Below are 17,272 nucleotides of genomic sequence, written 5' to 3'. Positions count from 1 at the left end.
GCAGCTAGGGTCTGGAACCAGCTTCCAAGAGAAGTGGTGCAGGCTCCTACCCTGGGGGTGTTTAAGAGGAGGTTAGATGCACATCTTGCTGGGGTCGTTTGGCCCCAGTATTCTTTCCTGCCATGGCAGGAGGTCGGACTAGATGATCTGCTCAGGTCCCTTCCGACCCTAGAAACTATGAAACTATAAGATAGAGCAGTTTCCATTGAACTCACCCAGGCATGAATGGCTTACAAGTAGAAATCCAACCATTACAAATGGAACACGCCCCAGGTTTGGCTAGGACAGTCCTGGATTTCACAGGCCACTCCAGCATCCTGGCCAGTTGGTGAAAAACAAAGCAAAAAGTCCTGGACTTTTTGGTGCTATCCTGCCTGCCCATGCCCAGCCTGGCCCCTCCTGAGCAGCAGCTATAGACAAAAGGGGTAGAGGGCAAGAGGGCTACCTAACCTCCCCCTCCAATTTAATTTTCCTTGCTGTAGAAGTGGCAGGTTGATACATTCAAGACAAACATACAAGAATTAGATTCTACAGCTGGAAAACTGTATTAAATTCGTTGTTTTCCATATATAGAACCTAATTATGGGGGGGTAATCTTATAATCAGGGGTGTCTTATATTTGAGTAAACGTGGCAATTCCCACGTGTTCAAATACCATTGGAAGCAAAACTGCTGTTACTAATTCAAGAAAAAAGTCATTAAAACCAAAATAAATAAATCCGAATGTTCCTACATATGTTTTCAAGCCACTAATGAAAAACTGCACAAAGGAATAGCCATATGTAGTGATTAGTTAAATAGTGAGGGCTATACTTTCATCTTGTAATTTCAGCTAGGCTTTGTAAAACCACTGCAGCTCTGCTCTTGTAATACATGTCATCATCAGAACCTACTCCTGCAAACACCTAGCTTAATATTCAACTGGAGAGGACATTTTCCCCTATATATACAGATGAAAATAGCACAAAAATGAGACACTGACCTTTCCTGTAGCTTATCAGCACAAAGTGTTCAACCCTCCCCATCCACCCAAAATCTTCACCTGCTATTCTTGCCTTTCTATATCTACTAAGACAAGCAGTTGTCTTTAGTGCTGCAGGCCAAGATGCTCAGAAGTTTTTTTGGGAAAGGTCCCTCAAAAGAAAAATCACACACAACTCAACCAGGGCAAACCTAACGTTTTTTAACCTGGCTTGTGAACAAAACATGGCAGTGGCAGAACTTTCTGTTACTTTAAATGAACTAAGTCACCCCATCATAACAATTTCCAGTGAATCAATTTACTTCTTCCTTTATCCTGATACACTGAAGCTATTCAAGCGCTGGCAAAGGTGCTAATCTTACACTGCCTACACCGGATGTACACACCCAAATACCTGCATCATTACATCTGTGATTCACTACCAAAGGCTAACTGAAAAAGGTGTCATAATAATGAAGTGTAGGTGATGGAATATCTTTCCTCTGCATGCCATGGACAAACCTGAGTAATTCAAAAGACAATTACAGCTTCCAAGCATAAGAAATTAGAAAACAGAAAGAGGTACTGGGGGAGAGGTAGAAGGCTGGCTGCCTGAAAGCCTCCTGTTCAGACTTCCAGGATCTTTTCAATGGCAGTTTCACATGCAAAAGGATGATGGAAGCCGGTCTACTTTTTACTTTGCTTTTCAGTATAAGGCTATTCTTTAAATTAGGTCACTGGTTTAAAAGTCCTCCCAATGACAGTTTCACCAGGAAGTTTTCTTAGTATAAATCACTAGTCGAAATGTACAGAGGATACAATGTGAGTAACTGCATATTAGAGTCAGATGAGGTAGAAATATGAGAAGGTGTTCAAAGGAAACCCCACAAGGTACACAACAGTTGTTTTACTTACAACCTTTGGAAATGGTTTGCAGATATTAGATGGCTACGTAGCTCAGACCAAGTTACATACTTCAGACCTTAGTGTCCCAGTATCCTTGGATTACAACTAAGAGCTGCAGGCCATATGCTATGTATTATTATTATTTAGCTATAGCATAGTTATTAAGTTCACTTGGTACACAAGTGTAACAAAAAAGGTTGCACCCCAAAGAGCTTATGACCTATATAAATAAAAGATAAAGCATGGAAGAAAGGAAGAATTAGCATCCCCTTTTACAGTTAGGGATCAGAAAGATTAAATGGCTTGCCTAGGTTCACATAGACAGCCTGAGCTCACCAAAGAATCAAACCCAAACCTTCTGGATCCCAGTACACTGCCTTAACCATAGAACCAGCCTGCCTCTTTCCCTGGGAGATGGCTTCCAGCAGGGGTCAAAGGTCTAACTAGGCAATTTCTGAACAATTGCATTATTTGCAACTAATTCTATGTGCTTGATGTTGGAAATTCAAGCAATACTAATTTTTTTTGGTTTTATTTGGCCAGGGAACAGATTCTAGGAAGAAATGTATTTACTAGTAGCAAGCTTTTGGCTTCTTAAATATTTTACTTGTGAATCTGTATCCTGCCAGGTTTCCAAGTAGGAAAAAACTGAATGCCCAACCAGGAAAGGGAGTAAAACAAAAACATAAGACACGTCTCTTGTGGCTCCATGTTACGTTAGTGACTGTAAACATGCTGGTTTTAATCAGAACAGCAATAATGAGTTCACTGGGATCTTGGTATGATTCAGTATCTGCTTTAATGTCCTGGCTGGTTCTGAAGGAAAGGAACTTGCCTTTGCTTTGTAGGATTATTATTTGACAAAAGTAACAGACAAATCATACTACCAGACTAAGAACAACAGTCTATTCTTCAAAAGACAATAACAATGGGCGAGAACACTGGCCTCTTCCCATGTGACCTGTTATACAAGCCACCAGATGCTGGAATAGTCCAACATTTTTAGCAGGTAGCATGAGATGCACTTCTCCCACTCTTTATCAAATGGTATATGCATGGACATTAATGAGGTCCCATGTACTTTGTGGGGTGCTCTGGCAGGGTACTTCAAGGTGCCTTGCTATGGGTCTAGAAGCGCGAATTCAAATCTTACTGTGGACTTGTGCTGACAGCTACCCCTGTGAACCCAAATGCAGACAGGCACCTGGTCATCCAGACTAGGAAGTCAAAGGCAATCAGACATGACACTTTTCGCATCATTTCTTTGTGTGCAATCTGCTGCAGAAACTGGTGTTCCTTAACCATGGTAACCATATGATCCACAGGGCTTGGGAGGACCTTTGACCTTTTTTAAACAAAGAATAATGTTGCAAAAATTGCTGTGGTGACAGGAATCTAGAGGTTTGTACAAATGAGACAAGAGGTACTTGGAATCTTCTAAACATCCAAGGGAGATGCAGTTGCTTATCAAAGTTGTAAGATAAGCACATTTGATGGATAGTTCTCACTAAAATGATACGTAGCAAAACAATTAACAATGATCTTTGAGTTGTTATTTTTAGTTTCCTGTATCAATGCTACTGCAACAAAGGCAGATATCTGAATCTCTCCTAGGCCTGACAACCCTAGAAAGTTTAATAACTACACTACAGCAATGGTGCAGTTGCAGAACTGGTAGCACTAAGACGAAAGACTAAGGTGTTTTAAACAAACTGGTTGTGAGCAAAGTTTTTATCGGGCACTGGTAAGTGTCTGAGTTTTGTGTACACCAGTGACTAAATGTTGAAGGTATTTTGTTACCATGATGAGTGTGCTAACATTCTTTGTACAGATGCAGCCTAAAAGTAATGGTTTCAGGCTCTCTGCAGATTCATGAAATCAACACTGCCTTGACTTAAATTCAGTTCATATTATTTAGGATGGTTTCATAAACATGAGGGTTAGAACCAACAGTGTTAACACAAAAGCTGAGAATCTAGAACATAATTCAGAGCAACGAGTTGATGCAGCAACAAACTCCAATGCTGAAGAATCGACCAGGCCTCACTTATTAGCATATTTAAGGAGATCTTCTATTAAACTGCACTCAGTTTATGATGAAAGCCTTTAGGGAGAAACAGAAAATTGCCTAAAAGGGGCTTAGCATACATAAATAGCTCCCAAATACCCATTCTATTTTACTTGAATCAAAGAAAACTAATAAATATTACCTTTTGTCCCACTGTAAGAATTAATCTTACTAAGGTATTTTGAAAGGTGAAACAACCTCATTTACAAAACAATATTTTATTTTCATTGCAATTATAATGCAGCAGATTGAAGACTTTCAAAACCATGGAAAAGGATTTAGGATCATGTGTTTCATTGACTTTCTATGAGACTTTTGCCCATAAGTCCCTATGGCACTTCTTTAAACTTCACCCAGATTAAGCCTCATGTACCCTGGGCTCTTCTAGTTAAGAGGTATCTATGCAAACAAAATTAATGCCCCCAACCACTCACAACTGGAGGGAAGCCTTGAACATATATGCTGCACCTAAAGTCTCCATTCTGACAACTCTGATGATACAGCTCCCACTGAACCTTCACTAATACCTCCTGTACACTTTGCCATCATATTCAAAGCTGCTGTCAACTTTCTAAATACTCTTTTACTGCTCTTTTTCTCTGTCCAATTACGTCTGGCAGAGAAACAAGTGTTAACCCTCTCCATTGGTAAGGCCTTTTCTCATGAAAAAGAACAAATCATTTTCTTAAATTTAAAAATAAGGGACTGCATTAGACAAAGTGATAACATGTAAGTTACTGCACTTTGTAAATTTAGCTTGTTGCACCGATTTAAATTTTCTTCCAGCCACATTAAAAATACATGGCTGTTCAGATGATAATAACAGAAAGCAAGACACTGAAACAGGCCAAGCCTTTTTATTTCTTCAATGCTAACTGGCTAATCTGAAGTGGTTAGCACAGCAGAATGCACTCTCACCTTTCCACTGATTTCTAAGAGCTTGTGGAAGAAAAGAATTACAAATGCTCAAAGGAGATTCCCTCAGTGTTCGTATTTACAGCTCCTGGGTTGAACATCATCACCTCAAAACTTATGGATGGAGTCTGACTGGAGGGTCTGTGCTTTCAACCATACTGGGATGACTACTGAAAGATTTGACAGGCACTGGTTTTCTCTCACCTACAAAAAAGAATCGAGACTGAAGCCACAAGCTGAATGATTTATGTGCAGAGCCGACTTATAACTAGGTTCCCCTCAGATTTCTATTCTAGCTCTCAGGAGCTATGAACAGGAAGACAAACATGTTTCAATAAACTGGACAAGATGTATTCTTCACCTGTGACTAACCTTTTGCCTCCCCCATGGTGCAACAAGTATATTCTGGAACAGACCAAGCCGCAACACCCAAAACATTCGCACGAAATTATTCTCAGAGAAAGATCTAGTGCTGTTAAGTCTCTTTCCCTTGGTTCTTTCTAACTAATGGTTATAATCTCAACTCTAATTGTTTCCTGTTTGTTCAGCTACTTTGAGCTTAGTAAGTCATTCCCTGCCTCCAGAAAGTCACAGAGATCTATTCCCCATCCCCACATGATGAACTAAAGTCCACGGGACCACGAGGTGCAAAGAGAAATCTACAATATTAAGGGATTATTTGAAACACCAAAGCAGAGAGGAGAAAGGATGAGGTAAAAACTAGGACAAGAAGAGAGCAAGATGATGATAAATATGGCATACAGACACAACAGGGTCTCAATTTTAAGATGTTATCATTAATTTTCACATCAAATTTTGTAATGGAATAGTAAATGAAGAGGCCTTATGAAGAGAGAGGCTGAGAGCCATGGGACTCTTCAGCCTGGAGAAGTATAAGCTCAGGGATGACTTAGTGGCAGCCTATAAGTACATAAGGGGTGTGCACCAGGAACTGGGGCTGCTCTGGTGAACAGGCATTTCCCAAGGGAAGACAAGATATAATAGTCACAAACTCCTGGAAGACTGTTTTAAGCTGGACATAAGGAAAAACTTCTTTACCATCTGTGTTCCCAGAGCCTGGAATAGACCCCCTCCAGAGGTGGTGCAAGCACCTACTCAGGCACCCAAATGTTTCTTGAAAATGTCCAGTCTTGCTGGGATCCTTTGACCCTAGCTGACATCCTGCACCCAGGGCAGGGGGCTGGACCCAATGATTTTCCAAGGTCCTTTCCAGCCCTAATGTATATGAAATCTGTCTATGAAATACTGTAGGTGGAATATAACATAGCAGCAGCTTTCAATAGTCCTTTAGATGGCATGCCAATTTGTTAAAGCCTACTAATGCACAATTAACTCTTTGATAACTCAGAAGGTGAAACTTCACCTGCTTAAAGAGAGATGGACTAAGAAATATCGGTCACAAAAGATTAAGAGTGAATGATGTTCATATTCAGAGCTAATCAGAAGCATGTCAGCAAGAATGCAGCAAAATATTAAAGTAATGCATAAACAAACTGACATCTGCACTACAAATCAGAGCCTCTGGAGAACTTACTGCCTGATTTTGTCATTCCTAGGTCCAAATTTTGGTCCAGAAGGTCCTCTCCTGCAGGAACAAGAGACAATAATAATGGACAAAAGTGAACAGAAATATCTGAGTGCCAAATGGTTAGGCCTTCCAGAGTTCAGAGTTGTCATTTAAAAATAAGACAAGACACAGTAAACACAACAAAAAAAAGTCATCTATCAGCAAGGAGTTGGCCCTGGAACTACCAGTAGGATTCTTCCACCTTTAACATGTGGAGGCCTAATCTTAAGCAGCTAATGTTAGCTTAACCTTAATTTATATTTGTTGCTAAAACCTTCCCTGATGTAAATTGTACTATATCAGTGATTTCAAGCGAATCTAAAACAGATGGCAAAAGTTAGATCCCCAATCAATTCCCCACTATTAGTAAGTTTGTGTTGCTTTGTCTTTTCAGTTTTCCCAGTTCTGCTCTGACCAGGACAATTAGCAGTACACTCCCCCGCTAACTATAGTACCTAAACACGGACCTTACAGATACTCACAAGAAGAAGTCCTCCTCTTCATCAGAATCTTCTTCTAAAAGGTTTCGCTGCGAAGACAGAAAAGTAAACAACTTCAATCAATAAAGTAGCCAGAGTACTGTGTGTACACTTCAAGACCCTACAATATAATCTCCATTCTTCTGTACAATTCCTTTCAGAGATTTTTTTTTTAAATGACCAGAAAGGGCATTATTTCTAGTCTCACCTTCTAGGAGCTGAGCTGAGCTGAACATTTCTGTACCCTTAAAAAGTAAGGAAGACATTTGCTAGTTCTACAAAATGCATAGCAATATCAGGCATTGCAACTAAGCCACTGAGTCAGCTCTTGTTGCTACTTGTAACAATGAAAATGAAGCCAATTTACAGCAAGTTTCTATCAATTCCAGGAAAGGTTTGCATCAAATTCAGTTCTCTCATTCACTTCGAAAACATCTTTCTGATACTTTGCAATGCAGAAACCAGGTGGTCTATAAACATACTGCACAATGCCCAGTAAGACTCATTATACACACTCACACACGTGTTTACACACCATTATGAAATGCTGACATACAGATTCAATCCAAGTCAATTCTAAGGCTCCATTCGAAAAGTATTGCAGTCAACCAGCGCCAAAGTTTTTCACAGAAAACATCTCTCATAATTAGGATTACCCTCTCTACATGGAAGATCACATTATTACCTTCTCAGAAGACATTGCAGTTTTTCTGTCACCTGATGATATAAAGGATGAAGAATGAAGATTTAATGTAATAGATTCAACCCATATCTGTAGAGTGAGTCAGGTTAGTTGTAAACAGAATGGGTGCACCTTTCCGGTTTTCAAATTAGGATAAGGATGATATGCAAGTTTTATTAACAGAGTGATCTTATATCCAATTTGCTTTGCATTGCATGACTATATTTCCTACCATATCCCCTACTGTGACTGCTCCAAAGATGCTTAGAGTAAAGTGGAACTGAATTCAGCATCAAGGATTTCACCTGTTGTGTACAGAATATAAACCTTAGGGGGTACATTGCTGCTGTTATTAGGGGAGCTTTTATAACTGTTACTCTTGATTGTTGTACAACTATCCCTATACTGTTTCTTTATTAAGACATTTTCACCCCAGCTTTTGTTAACTCTGTTACATGAGTGAATGTTTCTAAGATCAAGTCCAATTCAATCTTACAAAATTTGTTCTGTAAAAGGAAGTTTGAGACAAGTAAATTGTTACTAGATTTTATCATGCCCACCAGACTGAGTAGATTGGTCACTTGGACTAATTTTTCATGACTATCTTATATTTAAAGCAGCTTTACATGAAGTTGGTTAGGTTATGTAACATAAATAATAAAAAACACATACGTATGGAAACATATATGCCCAGGAAAAAGCAAACTTGCTTAAATAGGTACTTTGCGTCAGTTTTTCACCAGTCCCATGGGGCAGCCTTGCCCACTACAGGTCAGGGAGGACTGGGTGAGGGAGATTCCTTGCCCTCCATTGAAGCTGACCTCGTGAAGGAACACTTTGACAGGCTGGATACCTTCAAGTCAGCTGGCCCTGATGGGTTACACTCAAGGGTACTCAAGGAGCTGGCAAGCATCATAGCTCAGCCCCTGGCACAGATCTTTGAGAGCTCTTGGAGCTCTGGTGAAGTGCCCGATGATTGGAAGAGGGCCAATGTCATGCCTAGCTTCAAGAAAGGAAGGAAAGTAGATCTGGCAAACTGCAGGCCCATCAACCTGACCTCTATCCTGGGGAAGGTCTTGGAAAAGATTATCAAGGAGGCCATCCTTAACAGACATGCTGAAGGCAATATCCTGAGGGATACCCAGCATGGGTTTGTTGCGGGTAGGTCTTGCTTGACCAATCTCGTTTCCTTTTATGACCAGGTGACTTATCACCTGGACAACGGGGAAGAGATCGACGTTGTATACCTCAACTTTAACAAAGCCTTCAATCTGGTATCCCATGATCACCTTTTGGCTAAACTGGCTAACTGCGACCTTGACATCACCACGATCTGCTGGCTGGGGAATTGGCTCCGTGGTAGGACCCAGAGGGTGGTGGTCGACAGGAGCCAATGGTCTTGGTGTGCTGTGACCAGTGGGGTCCCACAAGGCTCTGTCCTAGGGCCTATACTGTTTAACATCTTCATCAATGATGTGGACATTGGTGTCAAAAGTGGACTGGCCAAGTTCGCCGACGACACCAAACTCTGGGATAAAGCATCCACACCTTAGGATAGGAGGGTGATCCAGGCAGATCTAGACAGACTCATGAAATGGGCAGACAAGAACCTGATGGTGTTCAACACCGAAAAATGCAAGGTTCTCCACCTTGGGAGGAAAAACCTGCAGCGTCCTCATAGGCTCGGCAGCGCTATGCTGGTTAGCACTACAGATGAAAGAGACTTGGGGATCATGGTTTACCACAAGATGAACACGAGCCTTCCATGTGATGCTGTGGCTAGTAAAGCAAGCAAAACGCTGCACAGATGCTTCTCAAGCAGATCCCGAGATGTCATTCTCCCACTATACTTGGCCTTGGGGAGGCCGCAACTGGAGTCCAGTTCCGGGCTCCACAATTCAAAAAGGATGTGGAGAAGCTTGAGAGAGTTCAGAGAAGAGCCACATGCATGATCAGAGGTCAGGAAAACAGACCTTACAACAACAGGTTGAGAGCCATGGGGCTATTCAGCCTGGAAAAGCGCAGGCTCAGGGGTGATCTGGTGGCCGCTTATAAGTTTATCAGGGGTACTCATCAGGATCTCGGGGAAGGATTGTTCACCAGAGCCCCGCAAGGGATGACAAGATTGAACGGTCACAAACTCCACTGTGAGCAATTCAGGCTGGACATAAGAAAGAACTTCTTCACTGTCCGAGCCCCCAAGGTTTGGAATAGACTGCTGCCGGAGGCGATTCAAGTACCCACTTTGAACGCCTTTAAGACACATTTGGATGCTTATCTTGCTGGGATCCTACGATCCCTGCTGACTTCCTGCCCCTGGGGCAGGGGGCTACACTCAATGATCCTCTGGTGTCTCTTCCAGGCTAAATGTCTATGAAATTGTTTCGTGGGTCTGTTTTCATGTTTTACCTCCATAACAGATAGTACAACTGCTCATGTCTACCAAAACCCCTTTTTGGGGGGTTTAAAAAAAGCCAAGAAGGGAAAGTTCATTAGTTTAGGAGCCCCAGAACCACCAAATCCAACCCCATTCGCATGATGCTCAGAGATTAGGCCTGTGCAAAGCAGCAAGTATTCAATTCAGATTCGGACCTGGCCGACTCAGAGAGACAGCGATTCAATTCAGCAATTTGAATCACTGTCCCGATCTGATTCAGCCAATTAAGATCCAAAGATTTGGCTACAGACTAAACAGGCAGCAGTCCTCGAGGATGCTGGGCATAGCTGCCTCTAGCTGGCAAGTCTGTAGTGGTGGGTGGAATGGGGAGGGAAGGAACTTGGTGGGGTGGGGGGAAAAGAGATCAATGCCTCCACAGCAAGGGAGGGATTGGGCCTACCCAGGGCTGGGGGCATGGGACTCGAGGAAGGGGGCTCCCACCACTGCACACCGTCACACACCGCAGGTCCAGGAAGGCATGGGAACAGGTGTGTGCCCCCGTATCTGCGTGGGGCAGGCTGGGACGGGCTGTGCTTCGGATGGGTGGAGGAAAGCACTGGGAGTGGGGGCTATGACCTCCCACCGCTCACCCAGCCTCCCCACACCTCCTGGACAAGCCGCAGCTTCGCCCTGGCTGGGAAAGCAGCAGCAGGGAATGGAGGTGGGGGCATGCACCCAAATTGGAGCAGGGCCGGTGGCAGGGGCTATGGGGAATTTTAGGGTGGCTGCAGCCCCCCCAATAGCCCACGCTCTACTGGGCTCTGGGGGGCATGCAGAGCACCATCCTGGTTCTACCTGCCCCAAGGAGCACAGCCCAGCAGCAGGGGCTAGCCTCCCGGAGCCAAGCCCAGCCCAGCCCACCTCATGCAGATCTGGGGGCACACACCCACTCCCATGCTCTCCTGGACCAGTGGTGCATGGCAGTGTGCAGTGGCAAGAGCCCCCTCCCAGCTCATCCCAGCCCCAACCCCAATCCCTGCCTCACTGTGGGGGCACTGATCTGCCCTGCCCACCACAACAGGCTTACCACCTGGAGGCATTTGTGTTCAGCATCTCTGAGGACTGCTGCTTGTTTAGTCTATGGCCAAATCTCCAAATCAGTACTGAATCTTTTCCAAATCGATTTGGAGGCTTCCAATTCAATTCAGATGTTTTAAATGGTCTCCTGATTTGATTCTGATTCGGAGATTCAGCTGCCAAATCAGGCCGAATCTCCTCCAAGTCTAATTGGCTATCAAAGCTTCGCACAGCCCTATTACAGGTGCCCTTTTCCTTGGAAACTGTTTTGGATTGCCATCGGCAACTATCATAACCTCACCTGGAAATCCATCTACACTACCACTTAATTCATGATTGCTGAATCAATTTAAACAGAATATAAGAAGTTGCGCTCTAGTCTAGAGGTGGGCTTTCATGGTCTCCTTGCAGATACAATAGCGTTGTTCCTTGCAACCAGAGAGCTTATTACCTCACTGGCAGCTAAGCCACTGCTTACAAGCTGAGCTAAGCATCATTTTAGATGACAGTTTGGTTACCAAATTTGGCTTAAACATAATTTGACTGGATATATTATGTTTAAATCCACTTACCTGAAATAGTAATTTAAACTAATTCAGCGCACACATTTACAAGTTCAACACAGAGGCTTTACCTACAGATAGCAAATCCCCATTGACAGGACACACACACTTTTTATGAATTATTTAGACCCCCTACGAGGGGTTCCAAATAGAAGACCACAGCATGCTGCATTATCACAGAATGGTAAGTGGTGACCTAGCGTCTCACCTATAATGGCCTAATACCACAAACTCTTAAGCTGAGAGAAATCTCATACACAAATCAGATGTACCTACAACAGACTTATTTGTTAACGTGTCAGTTTTTAGAAGATCAGATCAATTGAACAGAGCAGTAAAAATTATACACATTTTAATTAACAGAAATATATCAGATCCCTCTCAGCTTAAGTTTGTGCTATTAGGCCATTATAGGTGGGACATTACTGTAATTTGCCTGTACCATCTACCAACAGTTCTGCTTTGCCACCTCATGGTAAGTGTGACATTCATTTATAGTGCAAATATCCATAAAAAATAAAAAGATTGCATGCAAATTACAAACAGGTTACACGGGCAATATGCAAGAAACAACATGATATTCTATTCTGTTTATACTACTCTTAACCAGTCTAGTGTTATGCAGAACAACTATGTAGCAGTGCCCTGCACATTCAAGTATCAGACACAATACTCAAACATTAAGCTATTTTCCAGCTTCTTCAGAAAAAAAGTGCTACATGTAACAGTCTACCTGGGGGTGCTCAACCACCGGCCCATCCAGAATTATACACCACTGGTCTACGTAGTTAAAAGGCACAGGGTAGAAGATGGTTAAAGCATTCCACTACGGCTCCAGAGAGACAAGGTCAAAGGGGTACCTGGTCATCCAGCCAAAGGAGGGAAAAGTGAATAGACATCAAGCCAATCATAATACTAGAACCAATGTCTACTAGAGTTGGTGCATCTTAACCACCTAAGCTCAGGCAGGCTTGTTACATATATAACCAATCTATTCATACAGTTGTTTCATACAAATGAAGGCCAGAACATCTCATTTTTCCACCAAAACATGCAGCATTTATTGGTGACCTTCTGACAAAATAAATAATCAATCAAGTCACTTTATCAAACTGTATAGACCAGCCATACCTGCCAAGCTAAGAGGGAGTATATACAACCTCTAAAAATAATATCATGTCATTCATTTTTATATTCTACAACCATGCAGCTATGATTACAGCCGCAGTATCACACTACAGCTACAACAGGACTCCATGGAAACATGAAATAGCCTTGAGGCTGAAGTAAAAAACTGGACAAGTGCTTTTTTGGCAATAGTACACTTTATTTATTTATTTCAAGGCTGTTCATCTGTTTCCCTCAGGTTTGTGTTCTAGCTCTGAGGACTAAGATGTACAGGAAAACAAACATGTTTGTTTCAACAAATTGCACAAGGTCCATTCTTCACCTGTGGACAAGATGTTACCTCCCTCATGATGCAACAAGTACTATGAGTCCTTCATATAAGAGGATACACCAGGCTGGAACTTGGAATGAGCAACACCACTCAGAACATTTACAGGAAATTATCCTCAGAGAAAGATCTAGTGCTGTTAGTGTCTTTCCTTTTGCTCTAACTCGGGACAACTTCCAGCCCGTGGGCCAAAGCTGGTTTGCATAACTACTGGGCTTTGTCTGTGCTTATGCCAATACTGGGGATGAGCAGAGGAGCTATGCCAGGGTCAAGGAAGCTATGCCTATGCTGCTGCTTGGAAGCTGGACAACCTGATTTACTGTATTCAATTTACAGGTCCCAGCAAAGGCTCAGAGTGGCTTACAATAAGAGGATAGAATAAGTTATAAAATAGGAGAACAAACAAGAGAACAAAAGCAATTTAAAGGGAAAGCAGAGAATCAACAGAAAATAGAAATCCTCTAACCAATATCCCAGCCTAGCTTTGTTTATTAAATGCCTGTCCAAATTAGAAAGTCTCACCATGCTTCCAAAAGATGTTACCAATTTCAGTTTCTTGTTTTAAAATCCTTTTTCAGTGCCCGTTTAGAACACATTTGCAAAAAGGGAATTAATGCACACGCGCGTTTCAGACCAAATCTTTGCAACAGCAGTTTGTCAGTAGCTCTAAAGTCATAAAATGATGCATTCTGGGAGTTACAAATGAGCGGAGCCAGCCAGAATTTTATGAGACATAACAGGCTTTTAGAAAAAGTGCCTTTCAGTTAACAAACTGAAGCCGACTGTTGGGGCTACTTATCACATGTGCCACACTTTCCCCTCTCAATTTTTTGAGTTTAGACCTTTGTTACGTACATACGTACTATTCAGGATTTTGTCCACTTGTATAAAATTATTTTGGGCTTTACTGTAAGCTGCCCCAAGTCTTTTTTTTCTGAGACAGACAGCATATAAAGAAATAAATACTGGTGAAATAATGGATTTCATTCATGTGTAGCACACTGTTTCAAAATTATTCAAGTCATCAGTAACATGGTGAAGCCTACTCCTACACCACCAGTGAACACAAAGCTGTTAAATATACAAGGAGGGCTAGGAATGAAGCACTAACAAATGTAGTCAAGGCTACCACAGACCACCAGGCACTTACCCTTTCACTTTTCACTGAACCGGTGACGTCATCATCGTTAAGGTGGCGCTTGAATTTTGGAGGCATGTTTTCCACTCACAAAAGATGCCCTTGATGGTCCAGGGCAGAAGGTGGGGGGAGAAATATGCTGCCTAGCAGAGAAGACAAATGCACGTCTTTGATATCTAATGTTATGTACAATTGGCAATCATTATCACCCCTTCTCCAGCACCCAGGAAAACAGCAGGAAGGCAGCCAGAGAGCACCACCAGAATCCCCAGGAAACCGAGAACGGCAGTACGTCATCCATTGCTATGTCGCACCATCACAGCCCCACAAGCCCCCCTTAAAGGGAAAGGCAATTTGATTGCATTTCTTAAACCCTAATCCTGGGAATGCTCAAGTGCTGCTCTAAACTCTGGCCCTTCTGTGAGGAGTCACATGTTTGGCAGCATTACTCAGAGCTCCACAGCTAACCACCACCACCACCCAAAGGCAGTGCGAAGAGGGGCTCCAGGCTACAAATACATTGAGGCACTAATTGTGTCTTTGAGCATCTTTGGCGCAGCCCCACGGCCGTGCTGCTGTTTGACAGTACTGGGGTCTGGGGAATAAAAGCTAAGGGTATAGCAAGGGGAAACTAAAATCGGAGGAAGAGAGGATGAGCAGGAAGTGTCACTAAGATGTGAGGGAGGAAGGGTTGGTTGATGTCCATGGCCTGGCCCAGGCTGATGGGGCTGAAAATCTTTCCCACCCTGCTGGGGGACAGCTGCGGCCCTGCCGACCCCGGCCCCTGGGGAACCAACCCCGGACCCCGCACCACGCTCAAAGGGACAGAGGCAAAGGTCTACCCCCCAGCCCGGCCCCGGCCCCGGCCCCGGCCCCGGGGATTCCGAGCCGGCCCGGCGGACCGAGCCGGAAGGAGACAGCCCGGCCCCGGGGATGGCCAGGACCAAGTGCTGGGGGCGGGGCGAGACGGGAGCCGCAGGGGAGATCCTGGGGGTCACGTGGTGCCCCACCTGCTCCCCCCAGCGACCCACGTGACCCCAAGCCGAGCGCGCCGGGGCAGGCCGCGCAACTCCGCCCGGAGCTTGACCAAGCCAGGGCACCCCGGCCTCCGCTCCCGTGAGCTACACAACACACCCAACCCCAACCCGCATCCCGCTCACCTCGCTGCAAGGCCCGGCTGAGAAATGGCTGGTGTTGCGGCCGCAGCCGAGTCAGCTGCTCCATCGAGCACTCGACACTCCCTCGGAGGGGCGGAGCCGAGCGCCGAGTCATCGATTCCCCTTTTCCCCTCCCCCACAGGCGGAGGGGCGGGGCTGCCCCTTCCAAGCTTCAGCCTCCCGTCTGTCGCGGGGCCCACCTACGGCAAGTCTGGGGCAGGGCACTCGTGCCCCCCTCGAAGTGACGTCATCGGCCGGGGGCGGGGGTACGTCAGCGCCCGGCAGAGTTGGCGGGTGCACGATAATTAGCGCGTCTGTTCGGTGGTTTCTGCCTTTGTACAAGTGCGACCAGTAATAAGTGAAGTGCTCCAAATGTACGATAATTGTTGAGGCTGCTCATTGCTGACCCAAGTCATTCAGGGAGTCTTCACTTACTTCTGGGTTTGCTGTCATTACTCTCTCATCACTAGGGACCCTGGTTTTCTCAGATTTAAAAAAATCCCGAAATTTCAGTTAAAAAATGAATCCCAAATCCACACTTTTCCATGATTTAAATGAAGCACCACTAAGATACACTACACACATGCTCGTGTCTCTTTATGCAAATCTGTTTAGTGCGAATTTCTCTATATGCGAATTAGCTTATTTATACCAGAAATTTGCTTCATGCAAGTGTGACAGGCTGGCTGGCAGTGTCCTAGCCCAGGGGTTTTGAAAGGGCAAAAGATGATTGGCGGACTTGGGATTCCCTTTCTGCACCAATCAGGCCCCAGAGACTCCCTCCCCCCCCTCCCCCGTCCTGATTGGCCCCTTGGGTCACCTGGAGGGGGATAAAAGGGGCAGCATGGGCTGACTGAGGAGAGACCAGTGAAGGATAGTAAAGACGAAGTGTTGCACAGCTGAGCCAGCATGGTAGGAGCAGTTGCCCCAGAAAAGCCTGAAGGAGCAGGACTTGCAGGCAGCAGTGGGACCTTTAGCAGTGTGGCATGTGGCCAGTGGGAGAGGCTCCCCCGCTCCAGGAAGGCTCTGAGCAGTGACCTGAGAGGTTCCCGGCTCTGCTTCCACCTCCTCCAATCTGAGGCCAGGGAGCTTAACGTGAGGCCAGGCTCTGGGAAGGTCAAGGTCCCTAGCAGGCCGGAGTAGTGCTACTAGTGGTGACTGTTCTTGCCTACCATGTGGGAGCTCTGGATTCAAGTCCCAGCAGAGAGTAACTTGGGATGAGTGAGCTAACAAGAAATAAATTTTTTTGTAGTAGAAAGGGGTCGTTGTGTTTTCCCTCTCTCTCCCCTTCAGGTACCAAGGCCCTATATTTCCTTGTCACTTGACATTTTGCATTTTGTGCCTTTTTTTATATTTCACCAACCTGTATTGTTTGTTCTGCTGTTAGTGTTTTATATTTTGTTAACCCTGTTTTTTGTTAATGATTGTAAGTGTCTAACCTTTGTTGAATCATGCCCCCTTGGGGCATTGTAGTGTCCACTATACCCTCTGATTTATGCCTGTTATGTTCCCAGTATTAAAAGGTATATGGTTAAGTCCCCATCGGTGGTCTGGCTCTGCTCTATAGGGGAGGAGAGTCCCTACACCTCCCACAGCGCTTGTGTACCTGCTTTGATCCCTTCAATTGGAGAGGGGGTGCCTCTTGGAGGGTTACACAAGAAAACTCCAATCTTATGTTCCAGCCTGCTGGGAGGAAGTGGAAGGCAGGTGGTGTCACGTGCATGTACAGTGCACCCGCGTGGCCCCAAGTAGCCTCAAGGGCAGCTCTTGCAAGTCAGCTTTGGGGGGGAAGAGGGGGGTTGAGGCCCCTGTAGGTAGGGGGCAGGGCAGGGCTGGGGCTGCTGTTGGGCTGGGGGGCTTGGGGCCCGGGGCCGCAGCGTACAGCTGCAGGGCCCTAGCAGGGAG

At 44.7% G+C, this 17,272-nt stretch overlaps 1 protein-coding gene across 1 annotated transcript in view; it reads right to left on the bottom strand.

The window, feature by feature from the left end:
* The window catches only part of VAMP4 (vesicle associated membrane protein 4), a 24,777-nt gene extending 9,314 nt beyond the window's left edge, over positions 1–15,463 (bottom strand). Inside the window, exons 1-4 of the mRNA XM_019530787.1 lie at positions 15,371–15,463; positions 14,223–14,353; positions 6,921–6,967; positions 6,406–6,456 (exon numbers count right to left, since the gene is read on the bottom strand). Of these exons, the coding sequence (XP_019386332.1) occupies positions 6,406–6,456; positions 6,921–6,967; positions 14,223–14,288 (164 nt within the window). The 5' untranslated portion in view covers positions 14,289–14,353; positions 15,371–15,463. The remainder of the gene's footprint in view (positions 1–6,405; positions 6,457–6,920; positions 6,968–14,222; positions 14,354–15,370) is intronic.
* Positions 15,464–17,272: the final 1,809 nt, after the last annotated feature.

The sequence above is a fragment of the Crocodylus porosus genome, unplaced genomic scaffold, assembly GCF_001723895.1.
Source record: "Crocodylus porosus isolate Cpor-Errol unplaced genomic scaffold, CroPor_comp1, whole genome shotgun sequence".
NCBI lineage: Eukaryota > Metazoa > Chordata > Crocodylia > Crocodylidae > Crocodylus > Crocodylus porosus.
This window is presented reverse-complemented; position numbering and strand designations above follow the sequence as displayed.